This window comes from Pteronotus mesoamericanus, unplaced genomic scaffold (genome assembly GCF_021234165.1).
Source record: "Pteronotus mesoamericanus isolate MK-2021 breed Mesoamerican mustached bat unplaced genomic scaffold, CSHL_Meso_final scaffold_21, whole genome shotgun sequence".
NCBI lineage: Eukaryota > Metazoa > Chordata > Mammalia > Chiroptera > Mormoopidae > Pteronotus > Pteronotus mesoamericanus.
In genome coordinates, this window is record NW_026555310.1 from 10,544,630 (window position 1) to 10,566,252 (window position 21,623).

The following is a 21,623-nucleotide window of genomic DNA, read 5'->3' on the forward strand; positions in this document are numbered from 1 at the left end:
CTGCTGTTCTGGAAGTAAAAAACTGCCTTGTCCCAATCCACTGAATCCTATTGCCTACTTTTGACACTAAGGATATTTTGTGGCAGCTGACTCCTTCCTACTCTCCTCTATGATGCTGATGTTCTTCTCTGACAATTCATAAGAGATCTTAAAAGGACCCTTTATTACTTTTAACACTATTATTATGAAGTCATTAAAAAAAACCTATTAATCTAGTTAAATCTATATTTTTTTCCCCATTATCAAATGCGTTTATAAGTAAACAAAACTCACAATGGATTGATGGCCTTCCAAAATGTGTTTTCCCAACAAAATTCTACAGATCAAAATAAAGGAACTGAGAGAATACCTTATAGTAGGCATCACTTTGTAGTGACTCGAATATTCTGGGGGGTGGAGGGAAAGCCTTACCTTCTAATTAAGCAAACATATACCTTAAAACCCACTAAGAGTAATTTATTAATTTGATAAGAATATATCAATAGTTCAAATATTTTTAAATATATATTTTTATTATCAGTTACAAAATGTCAATAGACACAGAACACAAAACACTAGCTATTAGTGCTATTGTTATATTATAGTCTCAAAAATACACTGTTTGTTGCTTTCAAAATTTTAAACCCTAATAAAAAACATTCCATCTATGTTCCTTAAGGTTAGATTTTTTCCATGCCCAAATCACTTTATAATGTTTTTATTTTTTGATTACTGTTGACATACATTATATTAGTTTCACATGTACACCTTGGTGGTTGGGCATTTACATAATTACAAAGTGATCACCCTGATAAATCTAGTTCCCATCTCACACCATACATAGTTATTACAATATTACTGACTACATTCCCCATCCCTATGACTATTCTATAACTCCCAATTTGTACTTCTTAATCCCTTCACCTTTTCTACCCATCCTCCCAAGCCCCTTACCATCTGGCAACATCAAAATGCTCTCTGTATGAGTTTCTGTTCTGTACGTTTGTTTAATTTGTCTTTTAGATTCCACATATAAATGAAATCACATGGCATTTGTCTTTCTCTGCACAGCACAGCATCCTCTAGGTTGCTGCAGAAGACTTCATTCTTTTTTTATGGCTGAGTCATATTCCACTGTACATATGCACCACTTCTTTTCTAAACATTCATCTATTGATGGACAATTTGGTTGCCTCCATATCTTGGCTATTTTAAATAATGCTGTAGTCAACATATGGATGCATGTCTTTTCAATTTAGTATTTTGAGTTCCTCTAGATAAATACCCAAAAGCGGAACTGCTGGGTCCTCCATTGTCTCTTGTTACAGCCTTTGTTGTAAAGTCTGTTTTGTCTGGTATAAGTATTGCTACTACAGAGTTTTGTTTGTTTGTTTCCATTTTCATGAAATACTTTTTCCATCCCCTTACTTTTAGTCTGTGTCTTTCCATCTGGAGTGAGTCCCTCGTAGGTAGCATATGTAAAGGTCTTCTTTTTTATCCACTAAGCTACCATCTGCCTTTTGATTAGAACATATAATCCATTTCTGTGCATTTAAACTGTTGATATGTATTTAATGCCATTTTATTATTCATGTTTGATCATTTTTCTTCTTCTCCTTAAAGAAGACTGTTTAACATTTCTTGTAATCCTGGTCGTGGTGAACTCCTTTAATTTGTTCTTGTCTGGGAAGCTCTTTATCTGTCCTTTGATTTGAAATGAGAGCTTTGCTGGACTGAGTAATCTTGGTAGTAGGTCGTTCCTTTTTTTTATCACTTTGAATATGTCGTGCATATCTCTTCTGGCTTGCAAAGTTTCTGCTGAGAAATCAACTGACAGTCTTATGGGAGCTCCCTTATAGGTTACTGCTTTTCTCTTGCTGCTTTTAAAATTCTCTGTCTTTGACTTTCTGCATTTTAATTACAATGTCTTGGTGTGGGCCTCTTTGGCATCATTTTGTTTGCAACTCTGTGCACTTCCTGGTTGTGTATGTCCTCTTCCTTCATAAGGTTAAGGAAGTTTTCCATCATTATTCTTTCAAACAAGTTTTCAATTCTTTGCTTTCTCTCTTCTCCTTCCAGTACCCCCATGGTGTAAATGTTGGTATATTTGAAGTTGCCCCAGAGGCTCCTTATACAATACTATCCTCATTTTTTTTGATGGGGAAGAGGGGCGGATTTTTTTTCTTTTTGTTGTTCTGATTGGGTGTTTTCTGCTTCCTTATCTTCCAAATCACTGATCTGATCCTCTGCTTCATCTCCTCTACCACTGACTCCCCATAATGTTTTCTTCATTTTGGTTACTGTATTTTTCATTTATGACTGGATCTTTTTTATGCTTTCTGTTTCCATTTTTATGTTTCCTATCTCTTTAAGTTCTCATTGAGTTCCTTTACTCATCCCCTAGGTTCATTGCAAATCTTTATAACCAGTGTTTAGACCTCTGCATCTGGTAAACTGCTCATTCCCATTCTCTTTAGTTCTTTTTCCAAAGTTTTGTTCTGTTCTTTCATTTGGGACATGTCTCTCTGTCTCCTCATTTTGGCTGCCTTCCTGTAAGTGTTTCTACTCATTAGTAGAGCTGCTATATCTCGTAGTCTTGGTAGAGTAGCCTTATGTAGTAGGTGTCCTGTAGTGGCCAGTGGCACAGCCTCCCTGGAAACCCAAACTGTGCACTCTAGGTGTGCCCCCTCCACCCCTCAACCCACGGCTGTATGCACCCTCCTGTTGTAATTGAGCCTCAACTGCTGTTAGCACATCAATGGGAGGGGCTTACCTCCAGGCCAACTGGCTGTAAGGACTTGTTGAGACTATAGCAGAGGACTAGCTGAGCAGGGGGCCAACCTCACAGAGCAGAATTCGCTTCAGGAGGGCTCTAGTGCCAAATGAGTCTATCCTTTGAGTGTGTCACTTGTGGAGGTGGTTGAGTGGTGCTCTAGTGCGGTCTAAAGCTATCCATGGTATGCACTAGCTCTGGTGCTTCACGGGAGGGAGAGGTCAAAATCAGCCCCTGCCTGTGCCCTGCCCGGGACTACCCGCTATGAGCTACAGAGCAGTCTGCAGGTGGCTGTTGCTTGTGCTGGGCTTAGAAGTATGCAGAAGAGGCCAAGCTGCGAACCAATGCTGGCTGCCATTACTGCCAAGCCTAGGGCCACTTGGCAAGAGATATGGGGCACACCAGAACAGGTGCTGTTTGTCTGAGGTTTGTGAACCTTTGAAAGATTTTAGTAAAGTCTGTAGCATGAGCCAAGAATGGCCACTTATATGGAAAAGCCACTGGGCCGGGCGGGGTCTCAGGGAATCCCCAGCAAGGGCTGATGGAGAGAGTCAGATATGGTGCCAGCTCTGTAGCAGGCAGGCTCTGCAAAGGAAAAATGGCCTCTGCTTGCACTTCTGTCTGGGATAAATCTGCCTCACCGCCCTCATCCCAAAGCCACACAATTCAGTTCCTCTCCATATAACCCTGGCAACTTTCTCATTGCTAGCCCAGCATTAAAGATCAGTACAAGTGAGTCCGTGCACTAGCCCTTAGAGAGAAACACCTGGGTCTCCAGAAGCCCTGTGTCTCACTCAGCCACAATCACCACTGGTTTCCACAGCCAGAGATTATGGGGCTTACTTTCCTGGCACTGGAACCCTGGCTTGGGATGCCTTCTTCCATAGGAGCGACCTCTGCAGCTGAGGCAGTCTTCCCAATTTTTAACCATCATACACGGGTGTGGAACCAACATCTCTGCTCCTTCTACCAGTCTCTAGTGACTTCTTCTTTATATTCTTAGTTACAGGACTCCTTTTTAGCTAGATTACAGGCAGTTCTCAATGATGATTGTACTGTAATTTAGTTGTAATTCTGATGTGGTTTTGGGAGGATATAAGTACCTCATTTACCTACTCTGCCATCTTGACTGGAAGCCCCGTTGAGGTTAGATATCTCAGTGAATCAAGTATCAAAAAAGTTATTATTTTCATCTTTTTACCTGTATTCAGCCTGACGACTTCCAGAATGATCATCTCTTGTCCACTTATAGCCAGAGTCATCCTGTAAAATCAAAAAGTCACTTAGATATTTTTTCACATTATTTCAGTCAAATAGAATATATCTAACAGTACTTCTAGAACCTAGTCTCTAAGACCAAAATAATGTGAGGGCAAAAACATCTTTCTAAATTTCTCTGAACTTAAAAGGCATAAAATAAAAAATATATAAATCATCCATTTCAACAACTAGTTTAGTAAGTTGAGAATTTGTGGTACCATTTATCTCTATGAAAATGCTTCAAGGATTTTGGTAGAAATCGCCAAGGACACATATACCAACATAACAAGAGCAAAGGGCTATTCAAGAACAAAGGGTCAATTTAAATTTAACTAAACAGATGTTTTACAACCTTTCATTTTATTCTTCTTATTCCAAGTTCTGTCATCAATTTTCAGGCTCAAGAAAGAATTTGTTACTTTCCCATTTTTCTCATTCAAGTTTTTATTCCTCACCTTACCTCCCATTAAAAGACATAATTGGAAACAATATAGGAAACCATCCCTTAGTGATAAGCTACATTAGAACAGAATGTGGCCCTGTTAGAAATTACTCAAAGAAAGCAAGCACATTTTGTCCTCTAAGACAGACACATTTGAAAAGATGCAAAGAAAGAGAAACATTTAATAATCCACACCAAATTACTTTAAAATTATACATGGAACAATATAACATGAATGACTTACTATCAGAAACACTGACTCAGCTAAAATAAATACTATTTTCATTTCCTCCTTTAGCATCACATACTCTACTCTTACATAAATAAAATATATTCATCATTTTCTTTAACAACATTAAATATAAACAAGCAAAAGAAAAAACAGCTATAATTAAATATTGTATCATGTAAGTAGTTGCATTATATAACTGAAGTCTAGATAAGAATCAGTGTCAGAAGTCCTAAGCATCTCATGTGGGCTTGTTTGCCTGAAGAGAATTTAAAGAGAAAAATGTTGTGTCCGGTATGAACACAATTTATAACAACAGAAAAAATGACTGCCAAAGCATTATTATGCTACAAGGTTTTAGGAAAAAAATCATGTTCACGAGGATTCATATGCAAATTGGACCACTGAATCTAAAATTCCCTCTCTTAGTTGCAAATGGCCACAGGGTTTTCACAAGAGGGATAACAACTTTATGCAAAGACCAAATTGGTTCTTCCTGAGACTGCCTGAAAGAAGGGATCTGATGGCAAAATCCAATATTTCTAGAAGAGGGAAAACGCATAATGTTTACTTTCCAAAACTGAATCCCTCTTCCTAAAGAAACAGAACATTTAAAAATTAAACAAAATGAAAATTAACTCTATGAAAGGGAAACCATACACACCAAACTTTAAAAGCAAACAAAACACTGAATAATCTCATTACTACTAGAGAATTATCAGGGAAACTATGATATAGCAGTAAGAGAACTGGACTCCCATAGGTTTCCCACCCTAGATAAATCACCTTACCTCCATTTCTTCAAGTGTAAAGTATGAAAACTAATTCCAACGGCCAATGTGAGGTCAAATTTTATCATAAGCATGCTTGAATAAGTACTGTTAATTACAATATTATATAGTTGGGAAGAGGAAGAAAGAGAAAATGTAGGAAAATGGTCTACCAGGGGAAACATGCAAGCTAGGTCAAAGGAACTGCATCACGGAATAGTTTCAATCAAGTTCAATGACAGATTACTGAAAAATTAAAACACACTTTCAGATTACTGCAATATTAAATACATACTTTTTGATTTTTAAAGGTGATCAAGAGAAACAATATAATAGCAATTACTATTGTCAATAGTAATAACAGCAGCTAACATTTTATAAGTGCTTACTATAGGTCAGGTGATGTTTTGAGTGCTGTCTAATCTGAGTTAGTAAGTAGACTTTAATAATAACTATAGCAAAAAATAAAACAAGAGTCTCAACAACCTTAACCCAATCTCATCCATGTCATTTCATCATGCTAAAAATAATCAAAGTAATCGTAAGTGGGCACATCTAGTAAGAGATGGTAACCACCTGCCCATCACTTATTGAGTACCAACAGATAACCTTTAACTGCTTCTGCAAATCCCTGCTAATTTGAGGGATAAAAAAGCAGGCTAGTTGTAATTAATGTCATTTAGATAGAGCTATCCAGAGTGCTTACCCACTTTGACCAGCACCCCAAGATTCTTGTCTACCAGTTCCCATTTGAAAGCTCCAGCAGGCAATTCAACAGAGCATCAAGCAGGAAGTGTTTATTCAACTGCCTTCATGGCCAGTCACATAAATTTCAAAAATTACATGGTTTTTAAACTTATAAGAAAAAAAAAATAACAATTAGTACATGGGCGAAATTTACATACTCCTCTGTGAGGTGGACCACTTCTTCGATCATGAGAAAAACTGCGGCCCTCGTCATAGTCTCGGTAATCAACATGACTGTAATATCTATTGTAGCTTCCTTCACCAGGTCTGTCTAGCAGTGGTGGTTTCTTTGGCACAATATTAACTACTCTATGGTAGCCATCCTAAAACAGACAAAAAGAAATATATAAAAATCACTAATTTCTCTATTTGGTTTTGGAAAGGTTTTAAAAAAGCACAGGAGTTCTTATCCTTAATCAAAGAGAGTAAATGTATAAACAAACAAAAATGCATTAATGAAATAACATGAATATATAACTAATAGTTCTTACCCTTAATCAAATAGAGTAAATGTATAAACAAACAAAACTGCATTAATGAAATAACATGAATATATAACTAATAGTAAAGTCTTCACATGAATTAAAGGAAATAAAATTATTCAATGAAGAAAACCATGTGTTTAAATAAAATAACATGCGGCAATGCAGAAAACCAATCATAAGTAAAAGAAATATACATATTATTGTTTTAATAAAAAATAAACTACAGAAAGTAAAAGTGTTACAATAACTCTAATCCCTAATTGCCTAGGAATTTTAGAAATAAAACCATTTAAGATAGCACACGTCTTTGGTCTATTATTGAAGTACATTGTTCAGAAGAAATGCAAGATTTTCATATATAAGCAACAGCAAACATGGCAGTAATACTGAGGTAGCAAGATCAAGCACTTTTTTTGCTACTTTTCCACAGCACTAGACATAGGAGAGTCTTTGACTTCACCGGTTTGTAAGCAAAATAAAACCCATTTTTAAATTTGAATGGATTTTCAAAACAGTATGTTGTTAATGTTTTAAAGTTTTAGCAATTGAATGGATTATTTGTGGGGTTTAGGAAACTGGACAGAGGGAGAACAAGATGTCTTAAATTAGCAGGTGCTGTGAAATAACTGAACAAAAATGATCATCAATAGTAAGAACTAGAGAGACACAGAGCACATATGTGTAAGTAATTTGGTGTTGAGCACTCATGCTAACTTTCTATCAATAAAAGGTAAGAAAGAGGTGAAAGACACTAGCAAGCTATCAAAGTATATAAGACATGATCAACTAATGAGTTAAATAATCCAGCATTCAACGCTGGACACTTTAGCATCCTAAACTTCAGATTCATTATCTGTGAAATTAGCTAAAAACTAATACCTACCTCATGGGGTTGTTGTGAAAGCTAAATAAAAACAAATTGTAAGGCATTTAGCACAGTAGCATAAACTGAGTGCTCAAAAAATGTTTGCTATTTTGATTACTATTTATATAAGTCTAAGTGAAACATTAAATTCTTCAAAGTATCTATTTCCTTAAATTATTTCTTACCACTAATAACTACAACTATTTGGTTAATAAATTACTACATCCTATTCAAACTTCCCAATAGGTAGGATATTTGCCAATGTTCTGGGAAAAAATAAAATCAGTAGTTCATATCTACTTCACAGCTAAAATATCTACCTAATTTTCTTATATGGCAATAGTTAGGTGGTTTCCTTTTGTGTGCTAGATATTAAGTTATAAGACATATTTTATAAGTTCACATAAAATATAGTACACAAATAAGTTGACTCTTCTAAACACTATCTTGCACAGATTTCAATTAAATGTAAGCAAATACTAAGCTTCCAAAAAATGTCATTAAGCTAAATTTAGCAACATTACAATTTATAGCACTTTCTAATTCAAAATGTTAAAAATGTAGAATTAGTGATTTCTCCAATTCTATGAAACCATAAAATTCCATTCCATAATATCCTTGTTTGTACATGCTTAAAATAGAATGGATGGTAGGGTGAGTATGCTCCAACACTTCTATGAATGGAGAGGAAGCTTCTTACTTTACTAAGCAGCCTGTTCCTCTGTTCAATAGCCACAGTTACTAGAAAGTTATTTCAGGATTTAAAAATGTATATGGTAAAACTTTCAAAGAAGTGAAACTCAAGTCACATTTAGTTATATATTTAACAAACTTTTTACAAAAACAAACAAACAAAAAGCAAAAAACAAAAAACAAAACCTCATAATGACAACTCTTGTATCTAGCAATAAAGATCAAACTAATGTTTCCTTTGTGTTTTAAGAAACTGTTGAAACACAAATACCTTATACCATCTCTGCTCTGTAGGCATCTAATCTTAAAACTCCCTAGCTCTTCAAAAAGATTTAAGGAAATGAAGATGACTACAGGAGTGTGTGACAAAGCAAGCCTATTTTCAGAGACGGTTCATATCTTATCATGATATACCATTCACGGATTTTTTTTCCTTTTCAATAAAATCCATGATGTGTGGCAGAGATTTCAGAATTTTTCTTTCAGAAGTTTATACTACTAAGAAAGTTCAACCAGTATTTTCCATTACCTGTAATGCCAGACCTCAATGAAAGTAACATCACTGAAATTCTTGTACAAATCTCACATTGAGCTATAAACTTGTAATTTTCCTCTCTAAATGCTAACAAAAATACATAAGGCTTCAGATACTGGTATATTTAGCACCTATATTTTAGAAATATCTTAGAAAACAATGGCACTATTACATACAACCAGAAATAAAAATTATGACTTATAAAGTAAAACTTAAAAGGTTTTTAAGGATAACAGGATCATTTTCAATTAACTAAAAATGAACTCAAAGGAATTATTAGGCTGGATACAGATTATGAGGATTACTGTTTCTTTAAAATTACTTATTTTTCAATTTCATTAAAATATTTTTCACATATTTTACCACAAAAAATTGTATTTAAAATAAAAATTTTAATACATAAGCACTACCTCTTAAGCATTCTTATCTTTTAGAGACATACACTGAAATATTTATTTGCATCGGAAATATGGAGTCTTGGATTTACTTCAAAATAATCTGAGAGGGAGAAAAGTAGTGAAGGCATAGACAAAACAAGATTAAACATGACTAGATTATTACGACTTGTATGATTTGACCATGGGGAGTTCATTATATTATTTTGTCTACTTTCATATACTTAGTTTTTGCCCTCATAAAAAGTCAAAACAACTAAAACACATTTACCTACCAGCAAAATATCAATAACTATGTACAATGATACATGTAAATAATCAATGCAACTACATCTTAACACAATTAACTTACACTATAAATGCAAACCTCATAGGCAGAAACCTTTATGGTCTTATTCACTGCGCTATTCCCATCACCTAAAAAGAATATCACTTGACACATAAGCACCACATGTATAACATAGATTCTACTTGGGTATCTCAATTTTGTATCACTTTTGCCACCCCATGGTTTTTACTAGAAAAGTACCTAACAAACCACATCTAACTAAAAATTCTATTATACCAGCATGTTTCTTCACTCTGATCCATTATATTTTGTGACGAACATTTTTACTGTAGCACTTACTGGTTTAATTCTCTTGCTCAATTTTCAATAAAACATTCTGGGTCATTTCAATGCCTTTTGGGAATTATGTAAAATTATTAAGTAATGTAAAATATATTAAACTGGACCTGCCCCAGAATTAGGACACATTGTTAAAGAATGTAGCCAAGAAGTTTACATTTCAAAAGTTGACAAGTTCAACTTTTCTCTCTCTGGAAACAGTGACAACAAAAGGTTAAGTTGTTGTCAGTCAAGAAACTTAAAACACCTACTAGGGCAGCTCTAAAATAACATTACTAAACCTAAACTCAGCAAAGTAACCCAGTAAGATTTTGCATTTCATGCAGTATGTAGTTTTAACATTGGAAAAAAAAAAACTTTAAAAAAACACTGCACTTTAGCTAATGATATGCATGCTTAAGCAATTAAGGAAAGTGTATTGTTGTCCAGTTTACTTTTAAATGCATCCAAAAAATTAGATGAAGTGGAAGAAAAAAGAACATATGGAAAAACACATAGATGATACATCAAGTTTAGTAAAATGTTAATAGTTGAATCTAAGCAGTAATTAAATGGACATCAAATATCAGTATCACTCTGAAATTCAACTTTGCTGTTATGTTTTAAAAGTTTCTTAACAAAATACATCGTAAGGCAAAACACAGAGTTTATTCTTGTACTATTATTTATCTTTTATTGTACTATTTTCCATACAAACAGCTGTAAACCTACTTTTGTCCCACCCTGTATTGATAAAAGTTATACTTACATGGGTAAACTTACATGAAGAGTGACTATATAAAACGATAATAAAATATGGGGCATGAAGGGAATAGGAATTAAAATCTGCATATGAACATTTTAAATAAGTGTTTTAAAGAGAAAAAATAAAATAAAATGAAAGTATTTCATGTAATGAGAGTAGGAAGAAAAGGAATTATTTTGTCACTAATGCACTTTAAACAATATTATATGGGATATGTATATAATTAAATTGCTAAATTAGGTAGACTATTTCAAGTTGGATAAAAGATTTCTGTATTACATTTTGTTTACATTTATATTTGAGAACATGTGGAGCAGATAAATGTCCATATATTCCCTAAAAGGCCTCAGAAATTAACAAAATCATGTTCAAAATTAACTAAAGAATTTGATTTTGATAGCTGAACTCTCTAGAAGAAATAACCAATGACAAAAATTTTAGAAACATCATCCAACCAAAGGAAATATTGTTATGTAACTACTTAATTATAAAACCCAATTATGTAACTGAAAATTAACTGAACATGTTAGAAAAAAATGTTAAAGTGTTGCTGACATCACTACCCTCAATCTTTATAATTCGCACTACTACAAAGATTAAAAATTTACTTAGTAAGATTACTTACTAAGTGTTTGCTAAAAGATGAGGAGGGCTGAAGCAGACAGATGGCTTCAGTCCAATTATATTAGAGTGCACAGAATATATGCTGCAAGTGTTTTGACCCTAGTTTCCAAACTTACAACCTCTAAAAATTCTGAAACTGAAACTTGCCCCCCATTTTTAAAATAAGCCAATGGAAAATGGACATTTTATATTGTAACTCACTAAAATACTCCATGTTACCTGTCTGTCCTCCACCAAGCTAAGATGGACCTCCAAAGAGAATGTTTAGCAGTATCTCAAAGCCATTCTGTCACAAAATCAGATAACCAAGCTCATCAAAATTGTAAGTTATATAGTAAAAAACATGCTTTTAAAAATAAAGACCTTATAGCCCTAGCCAGTGTGGCTCAGCTGTCTGGGGCATAGTCCCATACACTGAAAGGTTGCTGGTTCAATTCCCAGTCAGGGCACATGCCTATGTTGTGGGTTCAATCCCCAGTTAAGGCATGAATGTGAGAAAAACCAATTGATGTTTCTCTCTAATATCAGTCTTTTCTTTCTCACCCCCCCCCACCAAAAGCAATGGAAAAATGTTCTCAGGTAAGGATAAAAAAATAATTACAATAATAAATAAGGACCTTATAGACATCTAGAACTTAAATGCAGATATTCTGTAATAATCAATTTCCTTCCAATGGAGGAATGTACATGCTTACATGTAGATTCTCTTTGGGCTTTATCTCCTATTTACCTAAGTTTAAGACCAAATAAAACTTTCTGTGAAAGCACCTTATAAAAGTAGCTTATTGACATTGAGGATAAGCTTTCCAATACTCAAATTTAGTGTAATTTAATATGGGCATCAAAAACATATGATTGTCCAATTGCCTTTCCAGGTCCATGAAAGCTAGAAGCCCCAAAATAGCTGCTTTTATTAATGAGATCATAATAGTGTAATAGGTACCTTCTCAAATCTCCCCTTCATACTATATATCATATCCAACAGTTCCTCAAATACATTTCTAATGTATCAGAATTGGGAATGAATGAGGCAAAGGGAAGAGTAAGAAAAAAAAGAGAAATGCAGTAAAATTGTTTTTCTGTTAAAGAATAGAACCCAAATATGAAAAATAAAATAGAGCACTATCTCTAACCCAGGTACTAATGACAGTGGGTTTTCATTTTTAAAAGACTCAACCACAGTTTTAGATTTAGAAAATATAATATGTATTTTTAAAACTTTAAGTGTAATTTTTATCGAGGTAGTATATACATACAAAAATTATGCAAATCATAAATGTACTCCTGGATAAATTTTCACAAGTTAGTCACACTGCGTCACTACCACCCAGATCAAGAAATTAAACATTCCTAACAGCAAAAGCCTTCCTGTTCCTGCCCCCAGTCACTACCTCTACCTTCCATAAGTTAACAACTTTCCTGGCTAGTTTTGCCTGTGTTGAAATGGGGGTGGGGGGGTGGGGGGGGGGGTGGTGTGTGTGTGTGTGTGTGTGTGTGTGTGTGTGTGTGTGTGTGTGTCTGTGTGTGTGTGTGTCTGTGTGTGTGTGTGTGTATGTACACACACACACACACACACACATATATAAATAAATACCACACAGGATGTACACCTGGCTTCTTTCTTTCAGTATTACATTTGAGAGGTTCATACATGTTGTTGCATTTGGCAAAATCCCATTCATTCTCATTGCTGTACAATTGTAAATTAATTTATCCACTCTAACTGCTGGACATTCAGATTGTTGCTATTTTGGAATTCTTATGAATAATGCTGCTTATAAACATTCTTGCACATGTCAATATGATATAGCAATATAGTTTTTAAGATAACATTAGCTGATCTCTGCATTATAAGCAAATATTTTAAAATTTTTAAGTGATATTTTTATTAAATCCTTAGTCAGAAATTATAACTTTATTCATTTACATTTTAGTTTTAATGTCACTCATCAAACACTTGAACCTAAGGATTCAGTTGAGTCCTGAAATCAGATATGAATATAAAATTACCTTTTCACCTAAATATAGGTAACAAACACAATAGCAATAGCAGTATTTGTGGCTTCATCACTAACAGAAATCAGATATTTTTATATCAAGTTACTGCTATTGCAAATATCTCAAAAATATCATTTATACTCATTACCACTTTGAAAATAGAGCAATGAAACTACTACCACTAGCTCTCCACTACCTCCTGATATTTAATGACCTACTTAAGTTATATATTCCTACATCACAAAGTTGGTTTTTATAGTTTAATTATTATATTCAAATATAAGTGGTCTTTTAAAAATGCTGTTCTGAGAAGGATCTATAGGCTTCACCAGACTACTAAAGGGATACATGGAACAAAAAAGATTAAGAACCTATGTTTTATTAAACTAAAATGTAGGTGTAATATAGAAGGCATAATTTCCAAAAGCCATTAAAGCTCTATATTACTAATCAAAATAAGGCCCAGCTCACTGGAAAAAATGTACCTGAGTCTTGAGGAAAAAGGAATGTAGAATTACAGGTTTTATAAACTAGCAGAGGCTCATTATGGGGATAGAGAGACCAATCTTATGGAATTAAAAGAAGAAAAAGGAGGAAATGAACCTGTGCAAAGTCTGGGCAAGCAGTTAGAGATAGTTGAGCATAGCTAGTCTAACTTCAAAGATAACTGTGGTCTAAAACTCAACTCTCTCTCTGCTTAATGCTGTTGAAATTATCTTACAAAGGAAAAGAGCCTGTTTCACATTTACACACAAAAAAAGCAGTATAAAATGAAAATGTTTTATTTAGATTTTACCACAGTATCTTCACTGGCTGAGGACTTCTATCAACCTGTCATCTTTACACCAACTCCTGTCATCATCACTGACGTCAGTGTTAAGCGACAAACTGCATTTCTTAACTCTGCATATAAGGATACCTGATGAACTTTAAAACAATACTCATGTCCAGATCCTACCTGCAGATAATTATGACTTAATTACCTGGGATGGGGCCCAAAGATTGGTATTTAAGAGTTCCCTAAGGTGATTTTTAATGTGTATCAATGATTTAAAGCCTGTAATCTAAATCACTGATCCAAAATCTAGCCTCAAAGTTTTCTTTATCTCAACTCCAATTACCTTCACACACCTTCTATTCCCATCACCAGACTCTGAATGTCAATCACCCAGAACTGTTTCATCTTGGAAGCTCTGCATTCTAAAATCCCAGCTACCTTTCTGCCACGGTCTGGACTTCAAGTTCACTAAGCCCTTCCTTTCCTCAGCCCCTCACTTCCTTCAATCCACTGTCCCTCTCCCAGCCTTACTCCCTTTCTTAGACAGCCTATACCACATAATATATTACCTCAATAATTCCCTGGGTCAGAACCTTCATATCTTTATCTGCCTAAGTCCACCACTCATCCTGGAATCTTAAATCAATACAACTTGCTTTCCTCACTCTTAAACTGGGGTACTTAGGTAATAAAGCACACCATCCTACAGACTGGTGCCCCTATAAAATTTATGGTGCACAAACATACTGGCCCTCAGCAAGGCTTATTAAAACACTCCTGGTCAGGAGACATGTGCAATATATGCTCCAAAACTTCAGTGCTGGCCTCAAGTGTTCCTCCACCTCCTCAACTCTGAATAGATAATCTTGCCACCTCTTACTTCAGGAAAAAACAAAGGCTATTAGATATGAATTTTCTCAAATCCATTCTCATGTAATGACCCAACTAATGATCTGGAGGGCCCTTCTTATTGGTCTTCATGACACTGATATAACTGATTATTCCCATCTTAAAACTCTTCCCCAGCTTGTTTGAACCAGTTCCCTTACTAGCAATAGCCTCCTAGCAGGTCTCTCTGCTTCCAGTCTTAACAGCTCTTTAAGCCAATTTCCATTGCAATATGATTTATGATATAACATAGCATGCATACATAATACAGAATGGTATACTAAAGGTTTCATATCATAACTTCTCCCATGATTTCACCATGAGTATTTCCCATTATTGTCTGAAAGTATATTTCTGTATATAAATCTCTACCTACATTTTATGGTTTCTAAAACAGTTTACTGGGTTTTATAAATGTTGTACCATCCAATACTTAGTATTGTTTTAAAGATTACAAAGTTTACATATAAAATACCTCACCTGTAGTAAGCAGGCACTAGTTAAATGTGTAATTACTATAAATTACCACTTAAAGCAAGTTATCCCCTCTTTTTGCCTTGTTTTATAATTTGGACCCCTGCAAATGCGTTAAATTAAAAAAACAAACAACTAATTAGAAAAGAAAAAAAGGCAACCCTTCAAAACTAAAAACAAACTAAAACAAAACCAACTATATATCCAACAATATATCCAATTGATGGCATTATCACAGAGAAATTCTTTTAATTATCTTTGAAAAATAATTCCTAATGTGGTATATCCTGGAGCAGGTAGGGGTACCTAAATACAATTAAAAAAAAAAAAAAAAGAAGTCATCCATTTTCTCCTCCTTGCATTAGTCCCAATCATGTTTATCAATATCACTTGTTTGATGTCCTAGGTAAACTCAAAAATATTTTTATCAAGTTGAAAAAAATTCTAAAATTGGGATTTTAATTAAAAACAAAAATAAAGTAACCTGAAATCACATATAGTGACAATTAAATCTGCTAATTCTGAAATATGGTAAGCCTCTTCATTTTTGCCATCTTAAATCATTTTAGTTCAACCCCAATCTAAGCTGTAACCTAGGCCACATGACAACCTTGAAGGCAACATCACCCATCCAAGTGGGCTGTCAGATTTGCTTATAACATATAAACAACTAATATATGAACAAATATTTGTGTCCTTTGATGATGTATAATGAATGCATAATATATGCATACACCATGACCACAAACCCAATCCCCGAGTACTTAGAATGGACCTGTGCAAAAGTTTAAGATTAATGGCTTCTTGACCTTCCCCAAACCCTTTGTTGGGTCTCTATATAGGGTTCTGAGGAGTGTATATACTCATTTTGTAAACACTGAGCTCCTACCATGTGCCAGATACTGGATATAATGCTGGGAAAATAATAACAAGCAAAACAGCAAGCTCCTTGACGAAAGACCCAGTTCAAAATTCCCAATTCCCAGAGCCACATGGAGACAAGCAGTAAGAAAGCATACCAGAAGCTGTATGCCCACCTGTCTCTGAGCAGCCCTTAGTTGAAAATTTCATATATCCAATTGCAAATATTTTTAGGAATATAGAAAAACAGGTGAGGCCCTGCTGATGTGGCTCAGTGGATTGAGCACAGGCCTGTGAACCAAAAGGTCTCTGGTGCAATTCCTGGTCACGGCACATGCCTGGGTTGCAGGCCAGGTCCCCAGATGGTGCCATGCTAGAGGCAACTGATGCTGTATCTCTTGCACATTGATATTTCTCTCCCTCTCTTTCTCCCTCCCTTCCCCTCTCTCTAAAAATAAATAAAATATTTAAAAACAAAGAGGAAAAAAACATAGGTGACAGCTAATAACAGGAACAGGTGCTTAAGTACTTCTTTGTTAAGTGATGGACTGACCACTATCAAACCTAAAATTTTCTTCATTAATTAAATTCAATATAGACCCTTCATTTTAGAAATTTAAGCAAGAAATATAAAATATTGATTTTCTACATAAATAAAATGTTAGCTTTTATGCACTTTCAAACGTTTAAAAGATAAGCTTACTCTATATTTAACCTAAAATGGCAAATTTTTGGCACCTGAAGATTTTAAGAGGCCTAGTTTTGATATACCAAATTTATTTAGACTCTAGGTTTTGAATTATTCTACATGAAGAAGCAACTTACACTGGGGTGATTTCGAGGAGGTGCTCGTTCTCTTGGAAGCCTTTCATAGTCATGTCGTCCCTCAGACCACATTTCATCTCTTCTGTAAGCCACTAAAAAATAAAAAAGAAACCAAAGAATTATATATTTTTATGCCATTAGGAAGTAACAGAGATGATGAAGGAGTAAATGATTACTTTCCAACACAAATATTTCCCAGAGATACTTAAGAGGAAAAAAAAGGTCACTGACCAAAAGGAAAAAAAAGAATGATTAAGGCAATTCTTCCAATTTTGAAATTTTCTTAAAAAAAACAAAAAAAAACAAATAGAAAGCCCCACCATCCTTCAATTTCCAAGGATAAATTTTTAACCTTCTAAGAGCTTGTCCCCATCGATTGTGAGAAGAACCATAAGACCACAAATATTTCCTCATTCTCGTATAGTAAAATTTAGAAAAAAATCATGAATAGTTTATAAAACTGATTTGTAAAGATACTCCTATTTCTTGGTGGATGTTTGTATAACATTACATTTTTGCTTTTCTATATTCTTAGGACTTACGTCTTCTCTCTATATGTTTAAAAGTGATTTTGATTGAAAAAAAGTGTTAAATAAACAATCTGGTAAAAGCTTACTCAACAAACCCTGAAACAAACCACCTGTTGTTTTTAATGATGTACATTTTAATGAAAAGTCCCTCTCATAAAATTTGAAATTAAAAGTTCTGTCAGCGCTCATGTACAGATGCAGACATAGCTTTCCTACTTTTAGAGCTGACATGTTCTGTGTAGAGGCTAATACAGTACATTACAGAGCCAGAAGAAAACAGAATCTGTGAACACGCAGAAAACAAGGTAAAAATGGCAAACAGGAAAGATGAGAACAGACTTCTGGTCAAGACAGAGGCATAGGCAGACACACTTTGCCACCTCACGCAACCATAACAAGAAATACAACTAAATCTCAAAACAAATAATACCCACAACTGTCAGAAAAGCGAGCTGTATGCAAGTCCAATAACCAAGGATTTAAAGGAGCCACATTCACCAAGACAAGTAAGAAGGGCGGAGCCGCGGAAACAGGTGGAGAGGCAAGGAAATGAAGTAAGGCAGCAGGCAGCAGTGGCACAGGCCCAAGCAGTCCCACATTCACATGTGGTAGATAAAATTCAGGACGGATACCTTGGGAGCCAGCGATCCCAGCCCCAGGCCAGACCAAACAGCCAAGGGTTCTAGCAACAGGAAGATAAATCTCCATAACTTCTAGCTGTAAAAACCAGTGGGGGCTGGGTGGCAGAAGAAACTGACAGATTTTCAGGAAACTCTGCTTAAAGGGCCCACATGGTCTTAAAGCATACACAAACCCACACATCCACCCAGGGATTCAACACCAAGGGCAGTGGCTGGAAGAGCGCCAGTCGAATATGGGGAGTGGGTGCAGTGACTGGAAATGGGACGGCTACTGGGCAAACTTCCACAAGCCAGGCAGCAGCACAATCCCCTCTCTGAACCCTCACACAAAGTGGTGAAGCGGGTTGCCCCACCCTGGAGATTACTAACGCTATGTCCCACACAATTTATAAGTGTCTTTTTGACAATAGGCCATGCTACTAAGACAGGGAATCAAAACAGCTCTACCTAATACAGAAACAAACACAGGGAGGCTATCAAGTTGAGGAGACAAAGAAATATGGCCCAAATGAAAGAAAAGAACATAACCCCCAAGAAAAGAAGTAAATGAAATGGAGACGGCCAACCTATCAGATGCAGAGTTCAAAACACTGGTGATAAGTATGTTCAAAGAACTCAGTGAGTATGGCAACAACATAAAGGAAAAAATGAATGTTACACTAAGTGAAATAAAGAAAATTCCACAGGGAACCAACAGTGAAGGGAAGGAAGCCGGGATTCAAATTAGACTTGGAACATAAGGAAGAAATAAACATTCAACCAGAACAGAAAGAAGAAATAAGAATTAAAAACAAAAAACAAAAAACGAGAGTAGTATAAAGATGACTCTGGGACAACTCCAACTGTGCCAACATCCGAATCACAGGGATGCCAGAAGGAGAAGAAGAGGAGCAAGAAATTGAAAACTTATTTGAACTAATAAGGAAATAAGACTTCCTTAATTTGACTAAGAAAACAGACATACAAGTCCAGAAAGCACAGAATATCCCAAAGAAGTTGGATCCAAGGAGGAACACACAGAAACATACCATAATTAAATTACCCAAGATTAAAGATAAGGAGAGAATCTTAAAAGCAGCAAGAGAAAAGCAGAGAGTTACCTATAAAGGAGTACCCATAAGATTATTAGCTGATTTCTCAAAAAGAACTTTGCATGCCAGAAGGGACTGGCAAGAAGTATTCAAAGTGATGAAAAGCAAGGACCTACAACCTAGATTACTCTATCCAGCAAACCTGTTATTTAGAATGGAAAGTCAGATAAAGTGCTTCCCAGACAAGGGAAAGCTGAAAGACTTCATCATCACCAAGCCATTATTACATGAAATGTTAAAGGACCTTATTAAAGAAAAAGAAAAAGATCAAAACCATGAACATTAAAAATGTAACAAATTCACAACTATCAGTAACTGACTCTAAAAAAAAAGGAAAGAAAAAAGAAACTAAGCAAACAACCAAAACAGGAACAGAATCATACGTACAGAGATCATTTGAAGAGTTATCGGCTGAGGAGGGGAAGGGGAAGAATGGGGGAAAAGGTACAGAGATTAAGAAGCATAATTGGTATATACAAAATAGGGGGATGTTAAGAATAGTATAGGGAATGGATAAGCTAAAGAACTTATATGCGTGACCCATGGACATGAACTAAGAGGGAGAATGCTGGAGGGAAAGTGGGTACCGGGCAAAGGGGGGAAAATTGGGACAAGTGTAATAACATAATCAATAAAATAAACTTAAAAAAAAAAAAAAAGAAAGATGAGAACAGGGTGCAGGAAACAGCCCAAAAGGTCATTTATATGAAATGGTAGGACAGTAAATCAGCGGTTGGCAAACTTTTTTGTAAAGGACCAGGTAAGTATTTATGGCCTTGTAGTTCACAGGCCTGTGTCAGAACTACTCAATTCTACTATTACAATATGAAAGCAGCCACAGGCAATGCACATAGATGTTTGGGTGTGACTGTGTTCCAATAAAATTTTACTTACAAAAACAGGCAAGTGGCCTACAGGTAGTAGCTTGATAGCCCTAAAGGAGATGACAAATGGTTAACAGAGAAGAACCAGGAGAAAATGAAGTAATCACAGCTCAGGTTCTAGACCAAGAAATGTGAACCATCCTGATAGGTGGAAGGATGATCATGAGCAACAAGTGAAAATGGGAAAGCTACAAAGTTAGGGCCTTTTCATATATAGAAAATAGTGCAACAAGTCCATAGGCATAGTCTCCAGATTTGTGAAAAAATGTATTTCACAGAAGACACATGTCAGGAAATTTTTGGTGGCTCTTTACGATGCTTACAAGGGAAGGGCAGGGGGAGGATAGCCATTAGTGGAATCTGAGAAGGAAGTAATTTAGTTAAGTTGTCTGATCAATAAGATATTAAAAATGAAGAATACAATTAGAAAATGAAAGGCCCCTCTACGTAACAACTGGGCAGATAAAATTTAGAATTCAGTGTGGAGAATTTAAGTTTCATTTAGAAGTTTGTTAATAACTGGTTCTAGATTTTTTAAAAATACCCTCCTATGCCATATTAAATGGAGATAGTATGTTTAATATACCATCATGGTATATTTAATTCCAAAAAGAAACAAGCCTTTGTTAGCGCACTCCATTTAGCTACCCCAACTATTCTGTTAACTTCAACAGAGGGCTCAGAGGATAGGGAGGACTTCAAATCTCAGAGAGAGTAGCCTAGAAATTGAGAAAACAGAAAGTCACAGGCAATATCCTTCTGTCAAACCACTCACACTTTGAATCCACAGACAAGGCAATAAAGATGTGTTTTTCATTTTATCCAAACTGATTATAGTGGCAGCTTAGATTATAGAGTAACTGTGCACATTGGTCTAGTCAGCTTCCAGTATTAAATACACTCGGGACAAATAGCTTTCCCTCCACCCCAAACCCATTCCTTTCACTCTTTATATTAATTCAATAACTATTTTGATAGCCAACCATGACTAGTAAATAGAAAGGTCACATTTGACCTCACAGTTTAGATGAGCAGCAGGCCCTTGCATTGGCAATTCCCCACCAAGAATGCGTTTCCCACGTATCTGCATGGTTAACTTCTTTACCCTCAACACCACCTTCTTAACGTCTTCTTAATATCACCTATCTACCAGATCCAAAAATCTTACCATTTATTTCTTAGCACTAATCATCTAGGAACTACATAATTTACATTTGATGTATATTATTGGTCCCTCACTATTAGGATTATGAAGTACATAAATGCAGGGATCTCTATGTTGTTCACTGATTAATATTAAGCAACTAGAATAATTTGCACAGTGTATTTGCTCAGTATTCATGGAGTAAATTTGTTTATGCTGGTACTATGTTCCCAATAGATGAATGATTCTTACATCTCCACTTCCATTCTGAGTCCTTTCAAGAAAATGTCTCACAAACATTTCAACTTGGAATGCAGAAACAGTTCTTTACTTCTTGAA

The 21,623-nt window shown here is 35.2% G+C and overlaps 1 protein-coding gene across 6 annotated transcripts in view; it reads right to left on the reverse strand.

The window, feature by feature from the left end:
• Window positions 1-21,623, reverse strand: part of PPHLN1 (periphilin 1) — a 116,482-nt gene that overhangs the window by 85,757 nt on the left and 9,102 nt on the right. For 3 of the 6 annotated variants that reach the window (XM_054591223.1, XM_054591219.1, XM_054591218.1), the window contains 3 exons: window positions 16,995-17,086; window positions 6,359-6,523; window positions 3,954-4,015 (listed from right to left, as the gene is read on the reverse strand). In XM_054591223.1, coding sequence (XP_054447198.1) covers window positions 3,954-4,015; window positions 6,359-6,523; window positions 16,995-17,066 — 299 coding nt within the window. In that variant the 5' untranslated portion in view covers window positions 17,067-17,086. The remainder of the gene's footprint in view (window positions 1-3,953; window positions 4,016-6,358; window positions 6,524-16,994; window positions 17,087-21,623) is intronic. The other 3 variants (XM_054591221.1, XM_054591220.1, XM_054591222.1) reach the window with 1 other exon arrangement.